The sequence below is a fragment of the Musa acuminata genome, chromosome BXJ2-7 (assembly GCF_036884655.1).
Source record: "Musa acuminata AAA Group cultivar baxijiao chromosome BXJ2-7, Cavendish_Baxijiao_AAA, whole genome shotgun sequence".
NCBI classification, from domain to species: domain Eukaryota; kingdom Viridiplantae; phylum Streptophyta; class Magnoliopsida; order Zingiberales; family Musaceae; genus Musa; species Musa acuminata.
In genome coordinates, this window is record NC_088344.1 from 35416880 (window position 1) to 35442749 (window position 25870).

Below are 25870 nucleotides of genomic sequence, written 5' to 3' on the forward strand. Positions count from 1 at the left end.
CAAGACCAAAATTTTCTTCTCAGAACTTTAATAGCAAACACCTTAGCTCAAAATATGAAAATAATGAATCCAATGCTTCAGCACAAATGCATGTTGCGCATGTTACCAAGAAAACAGCTTCCTCAGGAAAACCTCTGGGAACTGCTCATTGCAACCTCGCTGTTTCTTGAATGGATAATAAAAAGAATCCTGCCAAAAAAAATAATATATAATATTCTTGTTCTTTACTGCTGGAATCAATTTGGGTCGAGATCCGCATGCAGAAAGCTTTTCAGCCGAACATCTGGGGAAGGGGCCTCACGGCCATAAAAGCATCCACCACCTGACCAGGGAAGACAGATTTGTTAAGTGTAAACATAGTAGAGAGGCAAAAAACAGGCATGGCAGCACGCATGCATGGCATGGGCTACATGGTCTGTACTAATGATACTTAACGATCTTCTATTTCGATCCATTGTCTTGTTCTTGGTTCTTGATCATTAGTGCTTGTAACCAGGTAATCACTTTTTCATCTTATGGAAGACCATTAGTGCAACCAAATAATGAGTTTCTGTATGCCTAAATTATACTGTCCAGTGTCTTTGTCCATGAAAACTTTAGACCAATTAATCAAAGAGTTTATTACTAGATGATATGGCAGCTCTCTGAAGGTGAACAGGTTACAGAAGATCTCAGTTGCTTACCTCATCGGTGACCAGTGCGCGAGCTTTCCGGTGTCTCTCCACCAGTTCAGACAGGACCTCCACAAGGCGCTTTTTGACTTCACCGGTCAACATTCGTCCAGCTCCATACTCCTGAAAATTTTTTATGGAATTGGCTGCTGCATTTACTAGACTAATTGAATAGCTTACCATGAGCAATGTACATGCTGTCATGGTTTTACTTATCCCATCCCCGTGTACCATCAAGTCGCAGGCAAACTGACATGGCAAGGGTGTAAGCCTTCCATGCCTGTGGAGGACATGCTTAAATTTGACATGCCAGTAGTACCCGGTCCACACGTCAAGCATCACTAGGCGTGCAGCCTGAGCAATCTATGCTTCTCAAAAGAAATCGGTGTTCAGGATGAAATCGAGAATTTATACAAGTACCTTCTTTATGTGATCAAGCTCAGCATCATCTTCAAGAAAGAAACCAAGGTACTTGACAGGAATATCAACCTGTTGAAGATCCAAAGCAGTAGTAGTAAATTTTGATAAAAGTGCAAACATCAAATGATTTGCTTAACAATCACAGTGCATTCATCTACAGCCTAGACTTGATAGCAACTTCAACAAAACCCCATGATCAAGGATTCACTAGAAACCAACATAATTTCTGCAGAGTGCTATAACTATATATAATAACTGCAATGAGATTATAATACCACATATCACTATTAAAGACATGCTTCAAATTCATCGAGAATTGAGATAATGAGTCTAATCTACCTATTTCACTCCACTTTTATGAGTCATCCTGACAACGTTTCTTATAGAATTTAAATGCTCCAGTAAATTGTATCTTCATAAGTTCAATTTGGTGCTTTTCTCGGATTTGTCCCATCCAACATTTCCAGCTATATCTGATGTTTGCATATGTTGCTGCCTTTACCTTACCTAATCTGAGTATTTGTATACGTGAAGTTCTTAGAAAATCCATCATTCCAAATAGTCTATGAAACTATGGAATATCCATTCAGGAATCTATTTTTGCATTAAAATCTGCTCCTTCAGTAGTAATACTGCAAATGTTGTTTGAAAAAAAACAAAGTCTGCAGCTTTCTTAGTGAACCAATATGACAGAAGAAAGCATACCTCTAGATTTGCTCCATATTTTCTGTGGTTCTCTATTGAATCTTGGCCTCCAGAGAAAGCATACCTGTTTACCTGCAAATGTAGCAAATTTTATGACACAATGTTGTAGCCTCATCTTTCATTCTGAACATTTAAAACAACTAAAGTTTGGTAATTTTGTGCTCATTGTAGGAAATAAATTGTGTTCAGTCAGATCAATTTTCCATTATTATAGATATAATTAACCTAATACAACCTTACAATGCACCTATGTTATTTTACCATACCCACTAGCAGGCTAGGCCTCCAAGCAATTAGAATGATCTGTAGTAAGAGCACCCACTTCTGGTTTCACTTTCATGTGATGCACCTAACTTTTAGTCCACATTCAGAATCATTGAATATGGCAAGTGTTGATTGAGTAAACAAGAATGATCCATTCATATCAAAATAGGAAAAAAAATCCATGCTAAGAGCTCAAAAATGACAACTACTAATCGACTTTATAAGCAAGATTGGCCAATCATATAAATCATAAATAACAAAGAAACAACCAGATAGCATGAAGTTCATAATTGTTGTTCGAGATCTTCAAAGCAACTTGATTAAAAATTCAATGAAAAACTCATCAGTGGAAGTTCTTGCTTTGCTCTGTCTGCAGTTAGTGATGAAAAGGAATAACAGAAGCAACAAAACTCAAGGAACAAGAACAATCCAACTTCTCTGACACAGTTATGGTGGAGCAACAAAGTCTAAATTATGAGCTAAATATTTTATTCCAGAAATCCATACTAGATATATTGTACTATAGTGGTGAAAAGAACCAGTACTATCTTAAAGTATGTAACTGCAAAACTCTAAATGAAGAAACACCCAGCCACAACCAGGGTGGAAGTACAAAATAAAATACATTCAAGTGAAAAATAGAAGAGGAACAGAAGAAGCATCCAATGAAATAAAGCAAATGGATGGAATAGGAACAAAAACCTTATTTTTAATGTCCTTGGATGAATCTGTCACATATATAGCAGAATTTGGATCACTGGCAGACATCTTTCCTGTCTCCCCCTTAAGCATGCAGAGCCAGTACACATTAATAAAAAAGCCATAAATAATCCAACATGGGTGTTTCAAAGCTAAATTCATCAAGATGAATGTCACTCCATAAAATATGTCAATGGAAACAATGGGAATAAACAAAAGGAAACGATGCTCTATCCTTTCATTGGTAACAATCAGATTATAGATTAGTTCCAATTGATGATTAATAAATTCTCATAGGTACCTGGAGAGCAGGGAAGAATGATGACTCAATTAATGCAGGTTTTTGGTAACCTATCCTAGGAGCAACATCTCGTGTCATTCTGAAGTAAGGATCCTGAAAGATGGACCAAAAAACCACTAGCGTTAGGGAAAGTTGGTAAGTTACCAATAAAAAGTAGATTACACTATAGAACATATGCAGTTTTGCACAAAGGGAAAAAGTAAAAACATAACACCAGAACTATTGTGTCAAGATTTCACTTGTAAAAACTAGTAACAGAAAGCAAAACACCTGGTCAATGGCACATGGTATCAAACAACGAAGATCGTCTTTGCCTGAGAAGAGATGTGGAAATGAACTAGGGAATGATGGGACAGCCTGTAGACAATAAATTATGCTCAGGTATGATAAAAATCTCTAGTATTTTTTTATTACCAATGCAAAAATATGACAACTAGCCGTGTCTTTTTCATTTGTCGAGTAACAGTGAGTCCAGCAGTATTCATTTGCATAAAAATGATGTAATTATTAACTATGCCATGCCAAGAACAAACATTGAACCCCTTTCTAGGAAAGAATTGTCATGTTAACTTACTAAAAGGGTCAAACACACTCAGCTATGAAGCAAGTTTCATATTGACCTGAAGAAAAGTTAGGCCATGAGAAAAAGGCGTTGAAGTAGAACCTGAACAGGAGGGAAGCTGATTTTACCAATATGATCCTCATTTGTAAAGCCAAATATTCCTACAACCTGCATTTCAGAAGCACAATATTACAAGAGTAAGTATTTGAATGGCACTCTCTTAGAACATAAAATAAATTTTATAAGTCAAGCATGTCTGAAAAAATATGCAACCCCCCCTTGAAACATAAAATAACTGTTATAAGTCATGCTTGTCTGAAAAAATATGCATTTGGAGTCACCTTATTGAATGTGACACATTTCGCAACTTTGACCATATTCTCATAGAAAGCACTGCAAAAAAATCTTGACATTAGAACTCTACAACATAGCAAATGATCAGCATTACTTGAAATCTAAAGCAACAACATCAAACTGTTAGTACCAACTATTTGAGGTTAAAAGCAATATTATTTGATCGTTGGCATCAGATCCATCCTACTATTTCAAACTAAGGGTTTGTTGTTCCTCTACCTTTCCTAGACCATGAATTGAAACTTATTCACCTTGTCATGAAAGTTCACTTACATATTGTATATGCAACCCTAGTATGCAGTTATGCACTTCAAATTGTTCTGAGGTAAACTACAATGCATAAACACTTGAGAGGCCCAACTTGACTCGGAAAAGAATGAATTAATTTTTGAAATAATGAATCTTAATGTTGAATGGTTTTATCAGTGAACACAAGGTATACAATTAAAACCTACATTTAACAGAAGGTAGGAGATATATGAATGATAATGGAATACAAGCAATCATTTACATAGTGGAAACTATATCATGCTAGTGCAAAGATGCAACTAATAAATAAAAAGCCTTACCCGCCAACATAACTGAAATCTGAGAAAATAAAAGTTCTAGTTATGTCAAATCCACATGCAATTATGTCTTTCGCATTCTCACGAGCAAGCCTTTTACTCTCTTCCACCGTAAGGTTCTTCCACATGCACTTCTCATCATCAGTTAGCTGTATAACAAGAGGAACCTTGAAAGCGTCCTGCAAGTATCTATTGATAGTAGTAGCTTCAGACAAATAACCAAACCACAAGCTTGACTCAACCAAATTTAACATAACAAAAAACATAAAGTACATAATCTCATGTGTAAAGATGCATATGAATTACAAAACTCATATTAATTGGATGGTTTCTTCAAAATTTCACTGATGAAAGGTCACATCAACGATTTCACCAAATACTGGACCAACTTGCTTCCTGGCTGGTAAACAAAGACAAATCATATTAATGGAACGTGTTTCTTCACAATTGCATTGATGAAAAATCACATCAATTTTTTGACCAAATTCTGGACCAAGTAAGCTCCCTAGCCAGCATATAGAGAGAATGGATATGTAATCACAAGCATGTGAAGGACAAATGTTCTGATATAACCAGCAAACCAATAGAATTAAGAAAATGTGGCCTTAGCCGTGACGAAAGACACATGGATGGAGATTTCTTTATGACTAAAGATCAGCCTAAGAAAAAAATTAGCAAGACCTTAGAGAACAAAATATTTCTGTAAAAAAAGGCCACCTCAAAGATTTTTCTCACATTAATCCCATTCCAGCTAGAAGAAATCAGATTTTCTTTTTTTAATTACTGCAAATTCTGCTTAATCTAGTGATTTAACCAGACTGTTCAATATAATTAGAACCAGGAAATATCTAGCACGCAACAGAAATACTTAGATTTCGATACGTAATACCCTAAGAGCACACAAAGTGAAATCAGAATCACTGGAACCTGAAGCTAGTGAAGCAAGTATTTTTATAATACGTAATTAACATAGAAATGCATCAACGAATATAAAGCTTACCGACAGGGATACCTACTTGGTGAACATGAAGGGCACCAAATGCCCCATATGCAACGCCTCGGAGGATGGCCCTCTCCCCGTGTACAGGAAGAACTTCTCGCCCCTCTCATAGACATCAAGAATCTCATTGAAGTCCCTATAAACAATCACCCAAGAACCAAGCTCCCATTCACCAAAAACACCGGAAGACCGAAAGAGGATAGAAATTGAGAGGGCAAAAGTAGTCGGACCTGTGGGCGAAGAAGACACCACGGCGAAGGAAGACGTGGGCGGGGCGACCGGTGAGCCGCTCGACGCGCCGCACGAGCGATTCATCGAGCCGCTGGCAGCCGAATTTCTCGATCAGCTTGTCGTAGTCGATCTTCCCCCCGTCCTTCGCCGTCACCTCCCAAGGGTTCACCACCTGCTCGTCGTCGCCCTCCCGATCGCCGCCTCCGGCGGAGCCGGCTTTCGTTGGCTCTTCCGCCATGGCAGAAGGCGACCGAGAGCTTGGACGGGGGGCCGTGCTTAGGGTTCTAGAAGCAATGCCGCAAGATTGGGTTTTAGAGACCGGTTCGGACCATAAATAATGATATCTGAAGTCAGCTTTGCCATTTAGCGTTTGGGACCCGCACATAACGTCCAATCACAAGGCAGCGAAGAACCGAGTGAATGCAGTATGGGTTAAAAAAATTATTGAGAAAAGAAAGGACCGAGGTTTCTCCGAACCGGTCCAACATTACGCATAAATCGCCGGTTTGATTAAGAGTGACACTAGATCGAACCCGGTTGAGATTTGAGCCCGACTCGCCCAATGAACGGATCAGGTCAATGGGCCGGGTCCAATGAACACGAATGATGATTATGACCTCTCTGTGAATGCAATGTGCAACAGAATGAGAGACCAAAACAGATTCTTATTCTCTCCATATGAGGTAAAATTAATCCAAACTTAAATTCAACCTAAAATCAATATTTGTTGACCTCGATTAGAATCATATAACCAGCACTAAAATTTCTAACACAACATCCACTGATGAAGAGGTTTCTTTGCATACAGAAGAATAGATCAACACTCAACCTCAACTGCACAATAAAAGGGTAGCATATAGGGACATGGAGACAAAGAATGAACTGTTTCTTTCACATCATATTTTCCTTTTGAATACAGATAAAAATGTGAAGTTCTCTGTGACTCATTGTCGATCCGTCGAACAGACTCCAAGCTGACGTTTACTCGTCATCAAGACCTGGAACATACTCCAAACTAACATCAAATATTACAGGACTGTTTGGGGCTACCCTTGGCCTCCCTGGTGCTGAAGTAAGGCCCTTGGGGAATGATAACTGTTGAAAGAACACATAAACTTAGATGCATTCAGATGAAAATTTGATCATTATTGAAAGTACTACATAATGGAGTCCTGAAATTTTATGACAACAGACCAAGTAATGTGCTATAGATGGGCACAGTTGCATATGATTTTTAAATGGACAGAATCTAGCTGGAAGTCTGACAAATTATGATTACATGTTTATCCACTGGTATATGAAAAAAGAAAGTCTCGAAGATGTTACAATATTGATTTCAATGCATCAAGACCACTTACGGAGCCTGGTATATACAGTCGACGTTTTCCTCCAACTTTCATGCCCAAAATTCCTTCATCAAGTCCCTTGACCACCTATTTTTGGCAAAACAAAAGGGGAAAAAGAACATGAAGAAACATGGAAAACTTGCAAGGTGAATATTTCCATGAGAGATTCAAATATTCAGGCGGTATGCTTTCAAGCAAAGCAAATTTCTTCATGATGACAAAACAGTCCAGTATAGTGAGAATTCCTCACACTGCATGACGCTATGCTTCAATATCTTAGCAAATTCTTGTTCTCTTTTATGACCGTCTTCACAGATTCACAAATAACTTCTAGTCCGCCCAAAATAAGCACAGTAGGCTGAAAAGACTCGAGCGCAAAATGATACATAACAGATGGTAGAGAACGGGAAAGATACATAACAGATCATGAAGGACCATCAGGAGTTGGATGTGCTCCATATTTACAGAGTCCTTGATACAATTACTTCATTCTAACTGGTTGATATAGTGTGAGTAGGCATACTCCATGTTGTAACGGAATGGGCCCTCCTGGATTACACATTTATATTTGACTTTCATGAAAAGAAAAACAAAAATTACTTCAAGAAAGTAGTTGAAAATAATAATGTAAAAGAATCCATGATGGCCTATATGTGTGAATAAGCAACAACTAAAATTATGGAGTGTGTAAGCCAGCATGTGATGTACACCAAGAAACATCAACAACAAACAAAGTTCTGACTGATTCAGATCTCTTATAGGAAAAACCATATATGATTAGATCTTACCAACATTAGGCGCAAAGACTGGAAGTATGATAAGATTGTTATACCTGACCAGCTCCCACACGAAAAATATAAGGTAGGCCTTTTTCCAATGAGCTGGAACAAAAAGGAAGAGCAGAATCAGAATCCTTCTAAAGAATTGTCTAGGATACAATTTCAGAATGAGCATTATGATTCATGTTACTTAAAGCTAGTCAGCAGAATATGCAACCCAGATAGAAATGTTAGATAAATGCTTCTAAGATTGTACTGATAGGCCATGCAAAATAAAAGAAATGAAGTTCAATGTATATCAATCAGATAATTGCTTTGCTGATACTCAATATCTAGGTCAAATTTGGAATAAATATAAGCCTATGGAGTTTCCTCGGTAGTGAATTTTCATTGTGACATGCAGTGACTTACTGTCTAAAACAATAAGATATAAACAAGACATATTGCAAACTAGACTGCAGTGGCACAGAAAACATGGGATGAAATGAGAAGCGAGGCGAAAAAGAGAGCAATCCAGAAATGGATTACACCTTCTGTATTTTCATACAATACAACTGTTACTTGTTAAAAATTGTTTCTATGTTGGTTGTATTGGCAACATCTGTTGAAAATCCAGAAAAGAATCTAGCTCTGATTGGATAAAAATCCAGATCCAGTTGGATAATTGTCAATCCTACTCCCATAACTTCTTTTTTGTGCTATTTTAATCATCTTGGCTGCCTCATGGTGGATTTCATTACAAAATATGTGGCTGCAGGGGAAGAGGTGGTTCAGTTATCTAGAACGGGAGGCACCTTCCTGAGGATCTGATCTGAAATTAAGTTAAGATTAGGCCAACTTTATTGTCAATAGTAAGTTAAGAATCAACGGCCTTACTGTTAGTGATAGAATTCTTTTGAAGGACTTTTTGTTTTCACTAATGTGATTATACTGCACATCAACATAATAAATCCTTATTGACCTGTCACAGTTGTTTGCTGAATGTTTCTTCTACATTGACTTCCTCTTCAATATATTGTGCAACTTGTCGTCCCCATCAAGTTTGTATCTTTAAGCTTCTCACATCCTAAGTGTAACACCCCCAATTAGTTTCACATCAGAAGTCGGTAAAGACTAAGATTGACTTATAAGGGTCTGATGAGTATATTACAATAACTTTAGCTTAAGCATTTTGATCAGTAGTTTGGACCAAACAGAGTTATAGGCCAGTTAGCCCATCAGATTCAAGTCGTGACATTTGGTATCAGAGCCAACCTAGTATTTGGGCATGGTGAGAGGTTGGGCCTTGACAAGGATGTCAAGTTAATTGAGTGGGCGAGATTGTAACACCCTCAATTAGTCTCACATCAAAAGTGAACAAAGACTTAGATTGGCTTATAAGGGTCTGATAAATATACTATGATAACTTCAGTTTAAGCATTTTGGTTAGTGGTTTGGGCCAAACAGAGTTATAGGTCAGTTAGCCCATCAGACTTAGGTCATGACACTAAGCATTTGTCTTTGGTGTCAAGGAGATAACATCAGAACTATAGTTTGGATTAAGCGAGTATTTGAAATAAATTATTGAATTTTACAAATTTTTCTATGGAATAGCTAAGTCAAAGCAAATGGAAACATATTGTTATAAATGCTGCAGACAGCAATCAGGGATCTAGAAAGACAGAAAAGGACTAGATGCATGCCTTGAGCCAACAAGAGAAGGAGGAATCAACTTTCTCCCAGATAGTCATGAATTATAAATATAAAATGAAGGCTCCCAGAATAACAGTAAACAAGGAACTTTAAAAAGGACAAAATCATAAACAAAATCTTTCCATTTCATTTTTAAGGCCTCATCAAGCATAAATATCATTAATGATCTCGGTAGAGTGTTTACCTGTCAAATATTTGCCCTGATGGAACCATGGCAACATAATTTGCAGCCACCTATATGGTAAGACATGAAATACCCAAGTTATGGCATAGATATTTAGTACCATAGATAAAATTAGAGAGCAAATTAAGAAATAAGATACTACACAAGAACATGCACACAAAGTAACAGAACACTGCTACTGAGATGCAGTTTCCCAAATTCCCATGCAACAACTCATCAAGGAGAATCAGTTCAGCAATATTGGATATGAAAAGCAGTTCCTCAAATGTAGATTAGACAACAGATGCAAGAAAAATAAGAAAAAATTGCATTAAAGCAGAGCAAAGATACTTTAGAATTTAAATTCTTCGAAATTTCTAAAAATGAGCTTATTTGCACTTACATGCATTACCAACAGATATCTTGCAGTGCTAATGATTGATGGGACCCACGTGCATTAGGCCACCATTTTCATTTATCATGATTATAATTTAATGCATTTTAAAAAAATTGTTCCTCTCACTGAATTATTAAAGTGGCAGTCCACTGATCCACTTTTTCTAGTAATAAGCCAAGTATTCAATGGCATCCAAAGTTAAAAAAAATTAAAAAATATATTAAACCTCAATCGGGAACTCACCTGAAAACCAATGGGTGGGCTCGGACCTTCTCCAATTTTAATATCCTTATATTGCAGACCAGATTCTGTAGTTACCATAGGTATCTGCATGAAAATATAATATGTTTATCACCTATTCATAAATAAGAAAGTTTTATCTAGTATCTCTAGATTTTAACACTGATATTACAGCAGTAGTGTCTTACCATAGTCCAACAGTTGAATATAGCTTAGAGTTCAAGCAGGTTGCAACAGCAAAATTGTAGACATGATAGAAACTAGACAGATGAATTGTAGAGGGAGCACAACTATCTTCAACAGCTATAACAAGTTACAAAGAGTAACAACTGGTAGAAGGATGAAAAACCACTGTGATGGGAATATACTAATCCACACTCATGAATAGTAAGGAAATTCATTGTAACTATTTCCTTCAATTATGGGTTGTGCTTCTTCAAAAATTTAGATCTTCCACTTGCTTGTTATGGATAATGACATTTTTATGAATAATGAAATGTGGCTAAATTGTAAGAAATTGTTTATGAGATGGTTCTTATTGCTTTTACATCGGAAATGAATCTGCAAAATCATGTCTATCCTTGTCAGCTAAGAAAGAAAACCATGTAGACTAGGTTCACGATAACATGATTAGTTTTCATGAAAGACTTGTTGGTCGAAAAAGGGCATCCGTGCAGTAATTGGTCACCATCTCAATCCAAAAATTTTAGTAGATAAATTATGGGCCAATGCCAGTATATTAACTGTACTCTCAGATAGTATGGGTTAATAACAGGTAACATTATCCACTCTTACATGTCCTATCAATCTCCCCCTACATGTGAGAGTCCTACCTGCATACCATATAACCACACCCTTCAAGAATGAAGTGATGTCCATAACAATAAGTTCTTTAAAGCACATGGAACAAAGATAAATAAGAAGCCCACATCAGAATGTTTCAGACCACCCAAATACCAGATGAATTATTTCATAAACCAGAAAATTTTAGTGCATCTACTCAAAATCAAAAAAGAAATTATTGAGTTTACACATCTTTTTGTTAGTCTTCTTGATCTGCATAAAATTTGTCATCTTCAGAAATGACATCATTTCTGACCTTGATATCACCAGTCAAAATCTTGACTATTTAAAGAAGAGCACTAAAGAAAATTTACATCAAAATCTGGATAGGCAAGAAATTGTGTTCAGGGTTATGCAACCTCACCATACATTTTCAAGCTCCTTTTCACATTCCTCGTTACATAATCTTGGCTTTTCCTCTGGGGGCAATCCAGCTCCATGGGAACCAACAATGGGTAACCCAAAAACAGACGTAACCAACACCATTCCAATCGCAGTCCGTCGACCACATAGTGTGAAATCGTCATATATTCTCTTACTTAATGTTTTGGGTCCACTCACTGAGGCCGAGCAATGAACACACAAAATTGGGATCCTCTCAGTGGACAAGATACGAGGATTACACCATGCTTTCTTGACAAAGCTTGGACCTACACAAGTATCACATACTACTCAGGAAACTTTTGCAGAAGCTATGATATGAAAACACTTTCTGACTATTGAGCAAGATAGCACCATATGCCAACAAGCCAAAGCATGCAAGTAATCTTAATATGAATGGCATAAGAGCTATTTAATTGATCAGTTTCTACATCGCAGTAAGTCGTATGCTCCTCTACTGAAATTCCTTTCCAATTGCTTGAAAGCTAAAAAAACGATACCACAACAAAAACATGAACATGGCTTCTTTTACTACAATTCATTCTCATGGCTGATATCCAATTTACAAACATTTGATGTCTCTATAACACAGGAAATAGATCGAAAAATCCCACAAACTCATCCAACATAGGTCATAATGAATCTCGCTAAAGGATGAGAGAATAACAAAACCGAAGGCTAAGCAGCAAGCCACTTCCGAAAAGATCACCAAAATCTGAAACTACCAGTGAAGAACTCTATGAATAGTTCTCAAGCGGCTCTCGTCAACCAAAAACAGAACAAAGTACCGATTTTGTGGTGACCATTTACGAAATCAGGCTTCAATCTCTGCTGTTTTTGGCAAGAACTCATTCCTTTGTAGTCGCTAAACTACTGCATTTTGTTGCCCCAAACAAAAATGTGTGCAAGAATTTCTATGGCACGCCAAAATTAAACAGATAGTATCTCTGCATGTGTGCGAGAGAGATAGAGAGAGAGAGAGAGAGAAGGGGAGAAGGGATTGGATGGTGACCTGAGGGAAGAAGAAGCGCGGAGGAAGAAGCCATGGCTGTGAAGTGAAGGACGTGCATTGGGTTTGGAACGGATAAAGGATTGCGTGGAGAATCGATTGGAGACGAGGGCTCGATCTGTCCCGCAAGTCACCCTCGAGCCCGATAACCCACTTACTCGATCCAAATTCAATCCGATAACGTGTATTTCGGATCTTCAACCATTTTATTGTTTCAGTGTCCCGCAAGCCACCCTCGAGCCCAATAGCCCACTTACTCGATCCAAATCCGATCCGATAACGTGTAGGAGCTTCAACCATTTTATTGTTTCAGTTAATAATATAAAAAATATTATATATACCTCATAATTATACGGCTAATATCTCGGTATCATATGATTGATACCTTATGTTGGATGAGCCATGTTTTATCACCTTTTAGGTGATGATGATGATGGACTCTACAAAAGTTAGTACATAAGATGTGACTCAACCAACTATACTAAATGTTTCATAGATTGAATATAATAGTTTCAAGCATTAATCATAATCTTAACCAAATAATTAAATCTTATATTATTAAAAGCCCTCGTATCTAGTTTTAGTATTTCGTTTCTTACACTTAAAAAAATTATATTGATATCCCTACAATTACGAAGGTGAAATATCTAAATTTATTTATCATAATACCATTAATTTTATCAACGAAAATATGAAATAAAAGATAAAAAGATAATTTTTAATATTTTAGTTGATGATGACAAATGATGTCATAATTGAAGATTGCAAGCGTCTATCGTAGATAGGAAAACGATAATGAAAGGTAAATGTTGTTATACATTTACATCAATGGTGACGTGATTATCGAGTGTCCCTTCAATTGTTTTGTATCTATGACATTAATGTAGTTGTCGAGCTACGTTGCTCGACATCTGTATCGATGATCCTTTCGTCACTCAACAACCGTGTCAATATTGATGCAGATATAGAGTGATCCTTACATCTCGTCGTCGCTCTTCTTATCTATAACAACCCCCTAATTGTTCCATCATTCGTCACCATCGACACTATCCATCACTATCAACTGAAACATTAAAAATATTTTTTTATCTTTTATTTTTTATATATTTATTGATAAAATTGATAAAATTAGGATAAATGAACATAGATGTTTTACTTTCGTAATCATACGAATATCAATGTAACTTAAAAAAAATATAAGGATTAGGATACTAAAGATAGCTAATTACATCAGATAATTTATAATTAGCTTTGTAAACTTTTAGGAAATGGTCTCCGTCAATTATACTCTTTATATTTGAAACTTATCCAATTCCTTCAAATTCTTTATTAATTTAAACATTAGAAAAATTTTCTTATTTTTTCATATACATCTGTAATTCTTTTTACAGTATCCTTAGTAGAATTCACTCACATCAAATTTATGATATTCTTTTAAACTTAGAACTAAGGTTAACTCCCAACCTCCTCAAGTATCACACAATCAAATTCTATTTAACCATCGTTAACAGTTAATAAGAAGAAAAGAAATTCGAAAAAAAATGTGTCCCCGATACTGATGATAATTAAAATATCATACGGTGTACCATAGTCGTGATGTTTGACTTCGAGATTGGTGCCTCAAATATCGTGCTTAGGACTTTTTGGTGTGAAGACCAGAATTATATACCATTGACTGTATTATATTCGTCCATATATATATATAGTTTTTGACCGAAGGTACAAGTAAATGCGCGTCTCGGACCTCAATTAAATGCAGCAAACGTGTTCATCATCGCCATGTTTTCCTGCACGAACTGTGTGGAGAAAATTCCCATGTCAGACAGAAGTTTGAAATCATTTTCTTGGCAAGTTTGGTAGGACATACTCCATAAACTTTAATCTGTTTTAAGGAATAATAACTATTATAAGTGATATATAATTTCTTATATTTAGTAAATATTTATTTCATCGTCGTATGAACATGAAGAATCATTCGAATCACTATTATTTTATTAAAATTCTTAAATGATAGAAAATAAATATGAGTAAAATATTTTTTTTATTAGAGTATTTTTACCATCGTTATAAGAATAAATCTTATGAAAAAAAAAGACTTCTCTTATTTATATAGAGAGACTAATAAAATTAAAATTTCAAGTTTTTTGATAATAAAAGAATCTTATCGTTGTACCAAAAAAAACATTCGTTTACTCGATCTTCGTCGCTACTATTATTTAAAATAATGTACTTAGAAAATTCTTGAAGATGCATCAGCATCAGCATCAGCCACCGAGGTAGGTGCCGGGAAGGCACCCCCAAAACCAAATTCCTACAAGTTTGCACTCCTTCCATGACCAAGACTGTGTGTACGTTCCATGCAGCAACTTTGGTTCGAGTTTGCCTTCAAAGTTCCACACCTCGGAGTCAAAGATCTCCTTCACCTGCCACCATCTGCTTCTTCGCCTCCGATCAAACATGTGACACATGTTTGACCGCTGCTAATCTTTTTTGTCAACAAGAAAACCTCACAATTGTCAAGGGTTTGATTCAGACGAGACTTTCTTTGCAGTAGGTAGCTTCTCTATATAAACTCCTCGCATGCAGCCGAATCCTTGCAAGCATTACAAGCTAGCCTTTTGTTGAAGGATCGAGGGATGGGTTGTCGGAGGAGTTGCGTGCTGGTGATGGCGCTGCTCGTCTCGGCCGTCGTCGCGAGCAACGTCGGCGGAGTCGACGCGGCGAGGCCGGTGCCGGACTGCTTCGACGGCGGCGAGAGCTACTTGGCGTACCCGAGCACGCAGGAGAAGGCGAGAGCGACGGTGGCGACGTGGATGGCGAGGCTGCCGTCAGGGCCGAGCCCGAAGGGACCCGGCCATTAGTGACGGCGGAGCAGCTCGATCACGTTACGCCCTGTAAAATGATGCAGGCTTAAGGAAGGAAATTACATGAAATGTAAAGAAGCCTTCTTTTTTGTTTTCTTTTTTTTCTTCTCTTGATAAAAGGATGAGGTAATTTTTCCCATCCGAAGAAGAAACACTCCGTTTACTCCCAAGTATTCGGATATTTAATATTTTGTATTTTTTCTGATACGGAGTTCAATGGTAAGGTTGTTAATACTTTCTTAAAATAAAGAGGTCAAGCTCGTCCTCGCAATGGGAACCTCATGCATTTAATACTATATATATATATATATATATATATATATATATATATATATATATATATATATATATATATATATATATATATCCACCAGCTAAATCATCAAATCAGACTAAACCACTTGAAACAGTATGAACGAGGCACAATTTCAAAGAGAGGATTTGATCACGAATTATGTCAGGGTGTAAAAGGGAGAGAGGGAGAACAACGACAAAAAGATCGATACACACGGCAAAACCAATGATGCTGAGCATCCATGAATTCAGTCTTCTAAATTCGATTAATCTTGTTTATAGCAAAATTATAGGGTATCTTCTGGTATGGTTCTCACGACAAAAATCAACAGTTATGTCAAAATCAACATGATATGAAGCCTCGAAATCGACATGACACACGTGTGTGATGTAACACTTTGGATTCATCTCATTGCCCATGTCGCTCGGGGTCGTACGAGACAACATTGTGCGATGTGAAATCAAGTAAGTTGATCCACATCGTATGGGATATATGAGTCGATCACCCAAAGCATTGACAGTCATTAACAAGAGGTATAGAAGCCAACCCCTAGCCAGGGGATGAGACCTCCAACACTCGAGACACTCTCAACTCCATATAAGCTTCCAAGGGATCGAGAGCTCCCTCCCCCACAACTTCGACTTATGTGTGTAGAAACTTAGACACGGAAAAACCGAATCGACTCTCAGCTCCTCCTTGGGTCAACCCAACTGATGACGCTCTGACCCTACTTAGCATCGACCATCTTGCCTCAAGAATCTGTGTGAATGATCTTGTGTTCTCGAGATCAAATCGAGCCGTGAAGTTGTGCAACAATCAACACCAGCAATACTTCCCTCTCATGGAACAAACATTTACGATTGACAAATTGCCTTAATATTCAGTCAAAACAATTATGTTATCAAATTTGAATTGATTTTTTGTTTGTACGCTATCTGAACACCGAAAACCCACTACCAGTTTGGAGGACTCAGCTTTTTAGATTAAGCTTGTTTCCTTCTGAGGCTCTGCAGACTTTTTCTCATCCTTCTGTCCTTTTCTCATCAATAAGTTACAAATGGAATAAATCAACTTTTGGATTTTTTCGTTTCTTGGAGCTGTAAAATTGCATCAAAGCCAAAATCATTTCCCGGTTGGAATGTTGATTCAAGCTCTTCATAGCTCTGCTTAACTCTAAGATCTTTGGTTACCTTGAAGCTCTCCTGTAACATGTATTCAGTAAAAGCATGATGTATGACTACAATTGGGAACAACTGAAGAGAAGAAAGAGCTCACTGTTCTTTGTAAATTACTGGTACTAACATGGACACCATTAAAAATACTTACAATGATGTAACACATTATAGCAGCATGTTAATACAAAAGTACCTTTTCAATATATTCAGCAACTGTAGCATTGATGATTTTTTTGATAGAGTGATTGTTAACTTTTGATGGCCCAATGATGTGCATGAGAATATCTTTTGGTATCTGCAGTTAAAGAGTACAATATTGAAAATCACCACCATTCATATGATAATGTAAATAACTGCACTAAATTCAGATATCAGGAAAAAAAAATATCGGATGTCAGGTACTAGCATTGCTTTAATGAAGCCAATAGAAGAAATCTACTAAAACAGCACATTCACCCGTTTCTAAAACAATTTTCAGCTTCTAGCTACGTAAATGTACATTGGGCAATCTAAAACTCGGTAAAAAGTTCAGAAACAAATTTGCCAGAGAACCTCAGGAAATTCACAAAATATGTGGTTTCCAGTAAAAATAACAGCTCAACTAAAATCAATTGGACATGAAGACAGGAAGACCATCGAAATTATTGAGTCACTTTGACAAAGTCTGCAGGGTGTCGTATCTACATAGCTAAATCTTATTTCAAAATAAGAGGAAAGGCGAATTACCAAAAGGAAACTTCTTCATGCTTTAGTCTATGCTTTGTTTTTGCTTTCTCTATTATTCATGGAACTAGTAAAATTTCAGGTGCTAAAAATAACAAGAATTCAGATGGTCCAGTAAAAGCACATTTCCTATGTGAAGTCCCAGGGTCTCTTTGGGTCTTTAGTTTTACCAAACAAGGTCTGTTATACCTGGCCATATGATTAAAATTATAACCAGTCAGATCTGTAGTCGGCAAATTACCAGACCTGCAAGGTTTTATTCATTCCTATCTGTTGATGTAGCCTCCTTCAATTGTAATTCCTAAAACCTACATTTTTGCCCATAATCAAATTTTGTAGTCTTAATAAGTCCATATAATTATAATTCCAGACTTGGTTGCCTGTGTGACTCAAACACGTTAATGCAAGTTTGAACTTCAAGACTAGGCAATGTGGGGGAACGGTAAAAGATCCATCAACATCGCTATCTAACACCTTGTTGATTCTTACCCAGATTATCAACCAGTATAGGGAAGTTTTACACTTCACCAGAGAATTGGATGTAAAAACTACAAGTCAGAAGCAACAATCTGTCAGTATACATATTATAAACAGAAGCATCCTGATGCTTTCACAAAGTGCTGCATTATGGGCACAAAAGCTTTCCATTTGACTTGCAAAAGCCAGTCAAAACCACACACTAGATGTCTGGACACTTTTTGAGTAAGACTACTTTGATAAAATTTAGATCTTTCTAATCAAAATTAGTATCACAGCATTGAATTTATGAAGAGGATCTGTTTTCCAATTGAGAATTGACGAGGTCTACTAACAAAAGATTGAGAAAATCAGATGGCTTATAGATTTCTGAAGCCATTTTAAATCAATCACCAACATTCCAAGTGACATTCTAATGTCCAGAAGAGAACATTTTACAGGGTAACTACTTGACTAATGCAACTTGCATAACAATAAAAAGATGACATAAGCAGTAAAACTTACATCAGGAGTCTTCCCTGATACATCCAAGAATTTTTCCACCAGTCATGAACAATGGGAACCAACAAGAATACAAGTCAGTTTATTCTGTGAAGGACATCTTGATCAACATTTAATAGTGCAGAGAAAGCAACAAAAAAGATAGCAATCTGTAAGATGATTCCAAATGCCATGTTCTTCAAGTAATGAAAGTTACTGAAGTTCTAAAAGTTATAGACGATAATAACTGAGTGTAAAAATGGAAAAGATATAAAAGTTGATATCATCCTGTCCCACAAACCAAGGATCACACATGAATGCAATGTAAATGAGATCAGCCAATCCGTATTGAAGTATCCAGTAGTGGCAGAATGACTGAAAAAGGAGTTAGTTTGGCATAATAAGGTGGTATGATGGTTATTTAAAAACTGGTGACAGTTCTCTGAATCAAGCACAATGAAGGGAAAAAGAGGTAAGCAGCTGATCTACCGAACCACAATAATTGCAAAAAAAAAGCCTTTTGTGACATGCCATTCAACAAACCATGTAGCTTGAAACTGTGGAGATATGCTTGTCATGAATAAATATGCTAGTGTGAATGTATTGTAAATATTCAACAAATTCAAAATGTGATATCAGATTCACCTCCTTTCACTCTCCGAAAACCAGGAATTGGTTGTGCAGCAGCAACTAATTTGGAAAACACATCATCAAAGATGGCCTGAGTTCTAGTGCCAGATACATCAACCCTAATCTGCATCCAAGGTTATGTCACAATTTTAAGTTTGTATGCTCTCAAGAATTATGCCAAAGCTTCAAGGAAATACATAGTCAATAGTAAATGTCAAATAACTTGCAATTGACAATCTTCAAGATCAATCCATAATTATTGGAAAATTTATTATCAAACATTCAAACATGAAATAAACAAAACATATTAGTGATTTTTACCTTTATCTCTCTATCATCTGAGTTGTTAACAGTAACAGTGAAGTCCTCAAAAGGAGACATGGAATTACCAAGACTCTCAGGATCTGCATTTCAAATATGGAGAATAGGTTATTACAAATATGCTGACTGGTAAAAGAAGTAGCATAGACTTCTACCTGAAGATATTGCTTCAATTGCATCAATACTTTTGTAGCCATCCCTGTATAGATCTGGAATTTTTTAATAAGGGTGTAACTCTGGCTATGTCATCGGTTGCAGTTAGAAACAAAAAGGATGCACAGAGAGGCAACTGTGATATTTGCATGTGTTTTTTCTTTAAGATAAAAGAAGTTGATGGAACTAGAGCACAAGTAATTAGGAGGGGAAAGCAGGACAGGTGGAGAAGCAGGATACAACATAACTATTCTATTGCCACTATGACTCTGACGTAGTTATTAACTCTGAAGAACAAAGGTATTTTTTTAATATGAGAAAGAAAGTGGATGTGAAGCAGAACTTAGTACATGTAGATTCCAACATTGTTGTTAACGGAAATATACAGGAATTTTACGAAGTTCAAAAGTACATGGAAAGATATTCTATAAAACCTAATAGAGATTTCTCATCAAAATATATTCTATGGTCCTACGGAAACTCATTTTCAGAACTAGATCCCAATTGGATAGAACTTTGTCTTAGGGGAGTATTAGCAAAAATATAAAAAAACAAAACAAAACAAAACAAAACAAAACAAAACAAAACAAAGGCAATAGAAAGAGAAAAGACAGAAGAATTATACAAAAACAACATGCTTCTTCTGGAACAGCATGAACTAACTCATAAAGTATTGGTACCTTCTAAAATTTTCTCGAGTGACATTTTGCATATGAATTGATGACTGCATTCTCTGAGAGAATGGTAATCCAGCACACAGGTTTATTCTTTTCTTTCGAATCATTATCTGTAGAGAGATACAATCACAGAACAATGTTAAGGAATCTAGCATCTCATTTATTTGTCGAGGATAAAGGATATACATATAGTGACCCTTCCATATACCGTGTCCAAGAATTAAAATGCAGATAATTATAGGTTAACCAATGATGCAAAGAGTCCAAATAATCACGCCTATGAAATTGCTTACACAAGTAGCATCCTTTAGTGAATTATTTCATAAGCACACCAATGAAACTGCTCAAAGGGGAACAATTGCTTAATCTCTCTCCTCCACAGGACTTAAAAGGAGGAATTGCAATACACGAGCCAAACCGAAACTGATTTCATCCCTCATGCCAGACTTTGCGAGGAACAAAAGGAACAAACTAATGTGCCAGAAAAGAAACAGATCAAAGTACTTGTTGATGATCTAAGAATTAGTTATCACAAAATAGATTTGAGTTCTGGCAGCTTTTGTTACCTCCGGACTCAGTCCATTGCATAAAGGTCTAATGGCTAACTCCATTTCGTTCCCCCCTCTCCTCTGGAGATGAAACCCAAAACCCTATCGGAAACCCTAACTCTGGCCTTTCTAGATTTTCCTCTCGGTGTTCCGCCGGAACCGTTTAAAGAGTACCACGTGGCACTCTGTGATGACAAAAGGCTTTCTCGTAATTAATTACAATAAAGAGGACATTTCCGTCAACTGCCTCAGCCGATGGACGCCAACGAGCGCTCCCGCCGTTCAAAGAAAATTAGGGTACTTTTACGGTTGAGTCGTTATCGAAATCGTCCGAGGGGAATTCCGGCGTTGGTGACCTCGAATACGGTCAGCACGAGGCTTGCGCTTCAACGAAATCAATCTCTATTTCAGCAAGTAATTCTTTTTATTTCTTGAATTCTAGAAATATCTTGTTTTGATAAGAGGATTTAGATGAGTTTGATTTCTTTTTTGTCCGAAAACACTAGTCTTTAGTAGCACTAAGTTTCCTGTTTCCTTAGCTTGTATGTAAAAGAGAAATCTTGGTCTCGTGATAATGGGGATATAAATGGTTTGTTCTGTCATCGATCTTCCAAATTAATGTCACCAGATTTTTGTTAGAATATCTCACTTGTTTCCATTCTCTCTTCCATTTTGTTATTGTGAAGAATCCAATTGGTTGGTTTCACTTCTTGATGGAGTCTGATCTGGTTCAGCATGGAGAACTGTCGATTCAATTTGTATTGGAATAAGCTGTGCATGGATGTTGGCAAAGTGATGGAGATGAAATCATATAATTGATGTATGCAGCGAGTGCACGAATATTTACTCTCCTTCCTGATTTGCTCCTAGTAATTTCTCTGCACTGACCATCAGAGCTAAGGTCAGTTTGGTGGTTGCTCCATGAACTTGGTACACTAATAATTGCACTGTGGTCGACCTCAAAATGAGACATTCGGCTTCTTTATGGACCAACAGAAGAACAACCTACCAAAAAATGTGGGGCTTTCACATTTCAGTGATCTAACTTTTAGGTGTGCACCGTTGCCATAGTGGCCCTTGTTTCAAGCCCTTTTAGTTTTCATTAGCAAAGGTGTAGAGAAGAAACTATTAAATTAAAAAGATTGTGATCATATTTCATAATAGTGATTACTATAAAGTTCTTATCGTGATATGTGTATATAGTGTATTTTTTACGATCTTGTTACTTGGAAAAGGGCTCAAGCATTTGCTATTGTTATACCATCAATACCAACATGAAGCTTTATACCTATTCAAGGTCACCTCCTTGGATCCTTTTACTCCATTATAGAATTCTTTTCCTTCATCTGGTTTAGAAATTTGACCTTAAGTCCATACCAATTAACATTACCTTTATAAATGTTCGTAAAGTTTGATCTGTTACATTTTACATTGAACTTTTCATATTCTTCATTGCTGAAATTGTCGTAACTTGTGAATAAAACTCGGAAAACATGAGGTGAAAAGTCAGTTTATGATGACTTAGACCACTAAGAGCTTGAAGCAGCTTTTGCTCCTGGAAGTGAATTTGGATCCAGTGCTGTGTAGATGTTAAAAATTTAGATCATGAAACCACCAGCTCAAACTCTCCTTAGTCATGCACAAGGATTCATGTGCATACCATTTTCCAAAATGCTTTGTTTGTATTTTTCTTCTAACTAGCTAGTACCCTGCTCTTACCGATCTCAATGATGTATCAAAGCAAAATCTATCTTGAGTTTGGAAACCACTTTTTATGATGTCGCTTTCTGAAAGAATGATGGATAATAGCTAGTTCTTGATGTTTGTACAGGTTTTCTTGTTCATAAAATATGTTCTTGTCCTGCATGTCTTTGCAGAGGCCTCACATGCTCTCACACCCACCAATGGAAGACATTGATTCCATAGCCAATGAGAGAAGTAAAATCTGTGGAAGTCAGTTCACAGATATATTACATGCAGGGCATAAGCAAGAAGGGCTAATGTTTTCCTAAAATCTTACAGTTTCAATGTATTCCCTATGCTTTGATATGTTCTACCATCAAGTGGCGGATCTTGGATTAGAATAATTGTTTTCACAAAGCTTTCAAACACTAGATTTTATCTTTAGGGAATGCTACATCTGGACTATCTTTATAGTTTCTTTCTTCTAAGTTCAACTCTTTTTTGTCTTCTCCAGGTGTAACTATGGTCAACAACCTCAGAGGACAGAGGTCACATCTCTCCTACAAATTTAAGATGTAAGTGTTTGTGTTACTTTGATTAGAACAATTTAAAATACCAGCTAACTAGAAAAAGATGATTTATTGCATAACATTATAATTTGGATGTAACCTTACCATGATATCAAGGTATCCATTCACTAAAAAAATAGAACAAAGACAATTGAAGATATCCAAATATTTTAGTTCTACCTTAAGTTATCTCTAGATTGCAAGATATTTAACAAATATAATTATTAGAGTTGATACTTGAGTGCTTCATATTCTTTATTTTAGTAGGTTAGGAATGGGTAAGGAAATGATTGTTTTGGTGTATGGTCTTTTTTAGTTCTTAAATTGCTTTGATGGTGGCGGGGCTCAAATGGTGTATCCTTATCACGAATAATTGCAATGTGGTGGGGTCTCACATGAGACCTTCGGCTTCTTGATGGACCACCAAAAGTCCAGCCGACCAATTAAATGTGGGGTTTTCAAAGCTCCAGTGGTTGAACTTTTGGGGATGCAATGTTGCCATAGTGGCCATTCGTTCCCCCTCAAGCTCTTTGGATTTTCTTGAACAATGGAATGGACGGAGGAGTTGACATCAAACTAAATGGATTTCATTTGATGTAACTAGAGACATTATGTCATACAAATATCAAAGAATCATATAACTGATCCCAAATAATTGAGACACAAAATTCATCGAACATTTTCCTTTTCTTCATTTTCTTGAAATAGGTGCAATTTATGTTTTTATTGTCTGTAGACTAAATGTCATAAACAGTTCTAATGTTCTTTTTTTGTCACCACCTTCCGTCTTAGAATTTATTTCTTTTCATGCTGTTTGTCAACAAGGTTTCAACTTCTTTCTCTAATATGGATTAGGTGGTGACAGTGGTGTACTCTCTATTTCTAATAGTTTCAGAAGTTGAAAGTTTCTACTTCTATTTCTTGTACAGTACTTTTCAAACAAAGACAAGGTTGCCAAACATGACTAATTGCTAGTGTTTATAAGTTTTCACTTTAAAATTCAAAGTAATTATCAACCACAGTAATGTCAAATACCACCTCTTTTTGCTTCTCCATTCCATAGCAAATGTGTTGTTGTGGAATTGTGTCATGTATCTAAAAATCCACTCTACATCAATTCATGTAAATTATCTATGATCAATTATGTTTTATTTTTTTTTGACTCAATGTGGTTGTGGGCTCCATTTCTAGGACCAGTGGGTGATTCCACCCTGCACAATAAATAGCCACTGTGAAGGTAACACATCCCTTTCATGACCCTTGGAAAGCTTGTGAACACTGATTTTTCTCTGCCTAATAAGCTCACAAACAGTATATTTATTTTATGAGACTCCTATGATATCTCATTAGCCCCACCACCTTCTATCTTATCCACCTTGTCCCCCCTTCTGTTGCTATACTGCCCATAGTATACTAATTTGGTCCTCCACTTACCCAAGTTTCCCTCTTCCCCACATCTACCTTTATTCATCACACCAACAACTATCTCATCAGAAAATTAAAAAGTTAGTACACAATAAGTCACTTCCTTTATTAAGGGAGAGTTCTGAACAGCAACTGTGAAATGGAGCTCTAAATTTAAGACTTTCCTCCAACAAATTCTGACAGATCCCAGTTTTTCTGACTCACATAATTTTCTTCCTTACCAACTGTGCCATATTCCATCCTCATAGTTTATTACCCACCAGGCAATTAGCACCAAATGGTATTATTATATTTGGATTAATAAAAAAAGCCAGCTTAATCTTAAGTGTCCTCTCAATGATTCCTAATCATGTGAATGCTGATACATTTTCTTTTGGATAATGCAGTTTGAAGGCCTAATGTTGCTTTCTTCAGAGTTGGAGAAAGAAAGAGAACATGACTGACAGTTGACTTGAATATGAGTTGTCTCCAAATGACCCGACTCAGATAAGATTTCAAACCTGCCATATATTGTCTTCAGATTGCTCTCTGGATGACCTTGGAAACTGAGCATGGGTGTGACAATCAAGTCAGGTAAGTTTTTATGTGGAGGTAGGATTGGATCATTTGGATGCATGTTAATTAATGATGGCTTACTATTAGCTGACATATTTTGGCAATCATGTTCTCCATCCATTACATAAACTATGCTAATCCTCTAACAATACCCTTCTTCAACAAAAAGGCAGAAAAAGAGGAGAATGACAACCTTGGAATTGACTGAGCCACACGCAGTGTACCACCCACCCACTCCTCCAATGAGAGAGGAGAGAGGAGAGAGGCTAAGAGCTCTTGGTGATTCCGAATTCCGTCTCACAGATTGATGTCATTATGGCAGCATCTCCCACTTCCCATCCCAGTGAAGGCTAAGTCCCTGCTGTTACTACATAATAACTTTCTTCTCCTTATAAATTTACATAGCTACCGTTAGACATGCATTAAAGGCCACACACCAAACCATATTCTTTCCTAACAATTTATAATTTAAATAACAGGAAAAAGAAATTAAGAGGATAATGTTTCCCAACAATCCTATGTTATTCCTGTAAAGAAAAATATTAAAATTTAATAAAAAGAAAATATTAGTCTTAATTGGTTTTTGTTGGAGTGATTTTCCCATTAGATTTTACATATATAATGTTTCTGTTAAAAAATAAGAAATTGGGATTAATAAATTATTAAATATAA

General features: G+C 36.5%; 3 protein-coding genes across 6 annotated transcripts; all 3 read right to left on the reverse strand.

Annotated features, from left to right (window-relative positions):
* On the reverse strand, positions 1–6084 carry LOC135585263 (tryptophan--tRNA ligase, cytoplasmic-like). The gene is made up of 12 exons (XM_065118513.1): positions 5773–6084; positions 5559–5678; positions 4546–4731; positions 3964–4015; positions 3725–3790; positions 3331–3417; positions 3061–3153; positions 2763–2843; positions 1797–1868; positions 1092–1160; positions 684–794; positions 1–322 (listed from the first exon to the last, which is right to left on the reverse strand). Exons 1-12 carry the CDS (start codon positions 6009–6011, stop codon positions 272–274), a joined length of 1227 nt encoding a protein of 408 aa, XP_064974585.1. The 5' UTR covers positions 6012–6084; the 3' UTR covers positions 1–271.
* A 447-nt stretch (positions 6085–6531) lies between these two features.
* On the reverse strand, positions 6532–12740 carry LOC135617839 (peptidyl-prolyl cis-trans isomerase FKBP16-3, chloroplastic-like). Of its 3 annotated transcripts, none has more exons than XM_065118515.1 (7): positions 12627–12740; positions 11603–11883; positions 10394–10477; positions 9775–9824; positions 7952–8000; positions 7132–7206; positions 6532–6868 (listed from the first exon to the last, which is right to left on the reverse strand). In XM_065118515.1, the coding sequence occupies exons 1-7, from the start codon at positions 12682–12684 to the stop codon at positions 6755–6757; spliced, it is 711 nt and encodes a 236-aa protein (XP_064974587.1). In that variant the 5' UTR covers positions 12685–12740; the 3' UTR covers positions 6532–6754. The 3 variants fall into 3 exon arrangements, 2 of the variants coding, with proteins under 2 accessions (XP_064974587.1, XP_064974586.1); XM_065118514.1 differs by lacking the exon at positions 12627–12740 and adding an exon at positions 12403–12608; XR_010488870.1 differs by lacking the exons at positions 6532–6868; positions 12627–12740 and adding exons at positions 7370–7668; positions 12403–12615 and having other exon boundaries at positions 7147–7206.
* A 3791-nt stretch (positions 12741–16531) lies between these two features.
* On the reverse strand, positions 16532–21090 carry LOC135617840 (uncharacterized). Of its 2 annotated transcripts, none has more exons than XM_065118518.1 (8): positions 20985–21090; positions 20422–20528; positions 19744–19797; positions 19589–19671; positions 19283–19391; positions 18662–18675; positions 17151–17252; positions 16532–16984 (listed from the first exon to the last, which is right to left on the reverse strand). In XM_065118518.1, exons 2-8 carry the CDS (start codon positions 20444–20446, stop codon positions 16850–16852), a joined length of 522 nt encoding a protein of 173 aa, XP_064974590.1. In that variant the 5' UTR covers positions 20447–20528; positions 20985–21090; the 3' UTR covers positions 16532–16849. The 2 variants fall into 2 exon arrangements, with proteins under 2 accessions (XP_064974590.1, XP_064974588.1); XM_065118516.1 differs by having other exon boundaries at positions 16605–16984; positions 19744–19787.
* Between the last annotated feature and the right edge of the window lie 4780 nt (positions 21091–25870).

Excerpts from the sequence above, each read along its gene's own strand:
- LOC135585263 (XM_065118513.1), bottom strand. The coding sequence starts at position 6,011 with ATGGCGGAAGAGCCAACGAAAGCCGGCTCCGCCGGAGGCGGCGATCGG. Across the intron at positions 795-1,091 it reads AGCTTGATCACATAAAGAAG|GAGTATGGAGCTGGACGAAT; the intron begins GTACTTGTATAA and ends AAAAATTTTCAG. Across the intron at positions 323-683 it reads GCGCACTGGTCACCGATGAG|GTGGTGGATGCTTTTATGGC; the intron begins GTAAGCAACTGA and ends TTCCCTGGTCAG.
- LOC135617839 (XM_065118514.1), bottom strand. The coding sequence starts at position 12,466 with ATGAGTTCTTGCCAAAAACAGCAGAGATTGAAGCCTGATTTCGTAAAT. Across the intron at positions 10,478-11,602 it reads GTGAAAAGGAGCTTGAAAAT|ATACCTATGGTAACTACAGA; the intron begins GTATGGTGAGGT and ends ATTTTCATGCAG. Across the intron at positions 8,001-9,774 it reads TCAGGGCAAATATTTGACAG|CTCATTGGAAAAAGGCCTAC; the intron begins GTAAACACTCTA and ends TTTTTGTTCCAG.
- LOC135617840 (XM_065118516.1), bottom strand. The coding sequence starts at position 21,029 with ATGGAGTTAGCCATTAGACCTTTATGCAATGGACTGAGTCCGGAG. Across the intron at positions 19,788-20,421 it reads ACTCGAGAAAATTTTAGAAG|GGATGGCTACAAAAGTATTG; the intron begins GTACCAATACTT and ends AGATCTATACAG. Across the intron at positions 19,672-19,743 it reads AATTGAAGCAATATCTTCAG|ATCCTGAGAGTCTTGGTAAT; the intron begins GTAGAAGTCTAT and ends TTTGAAATGCAG.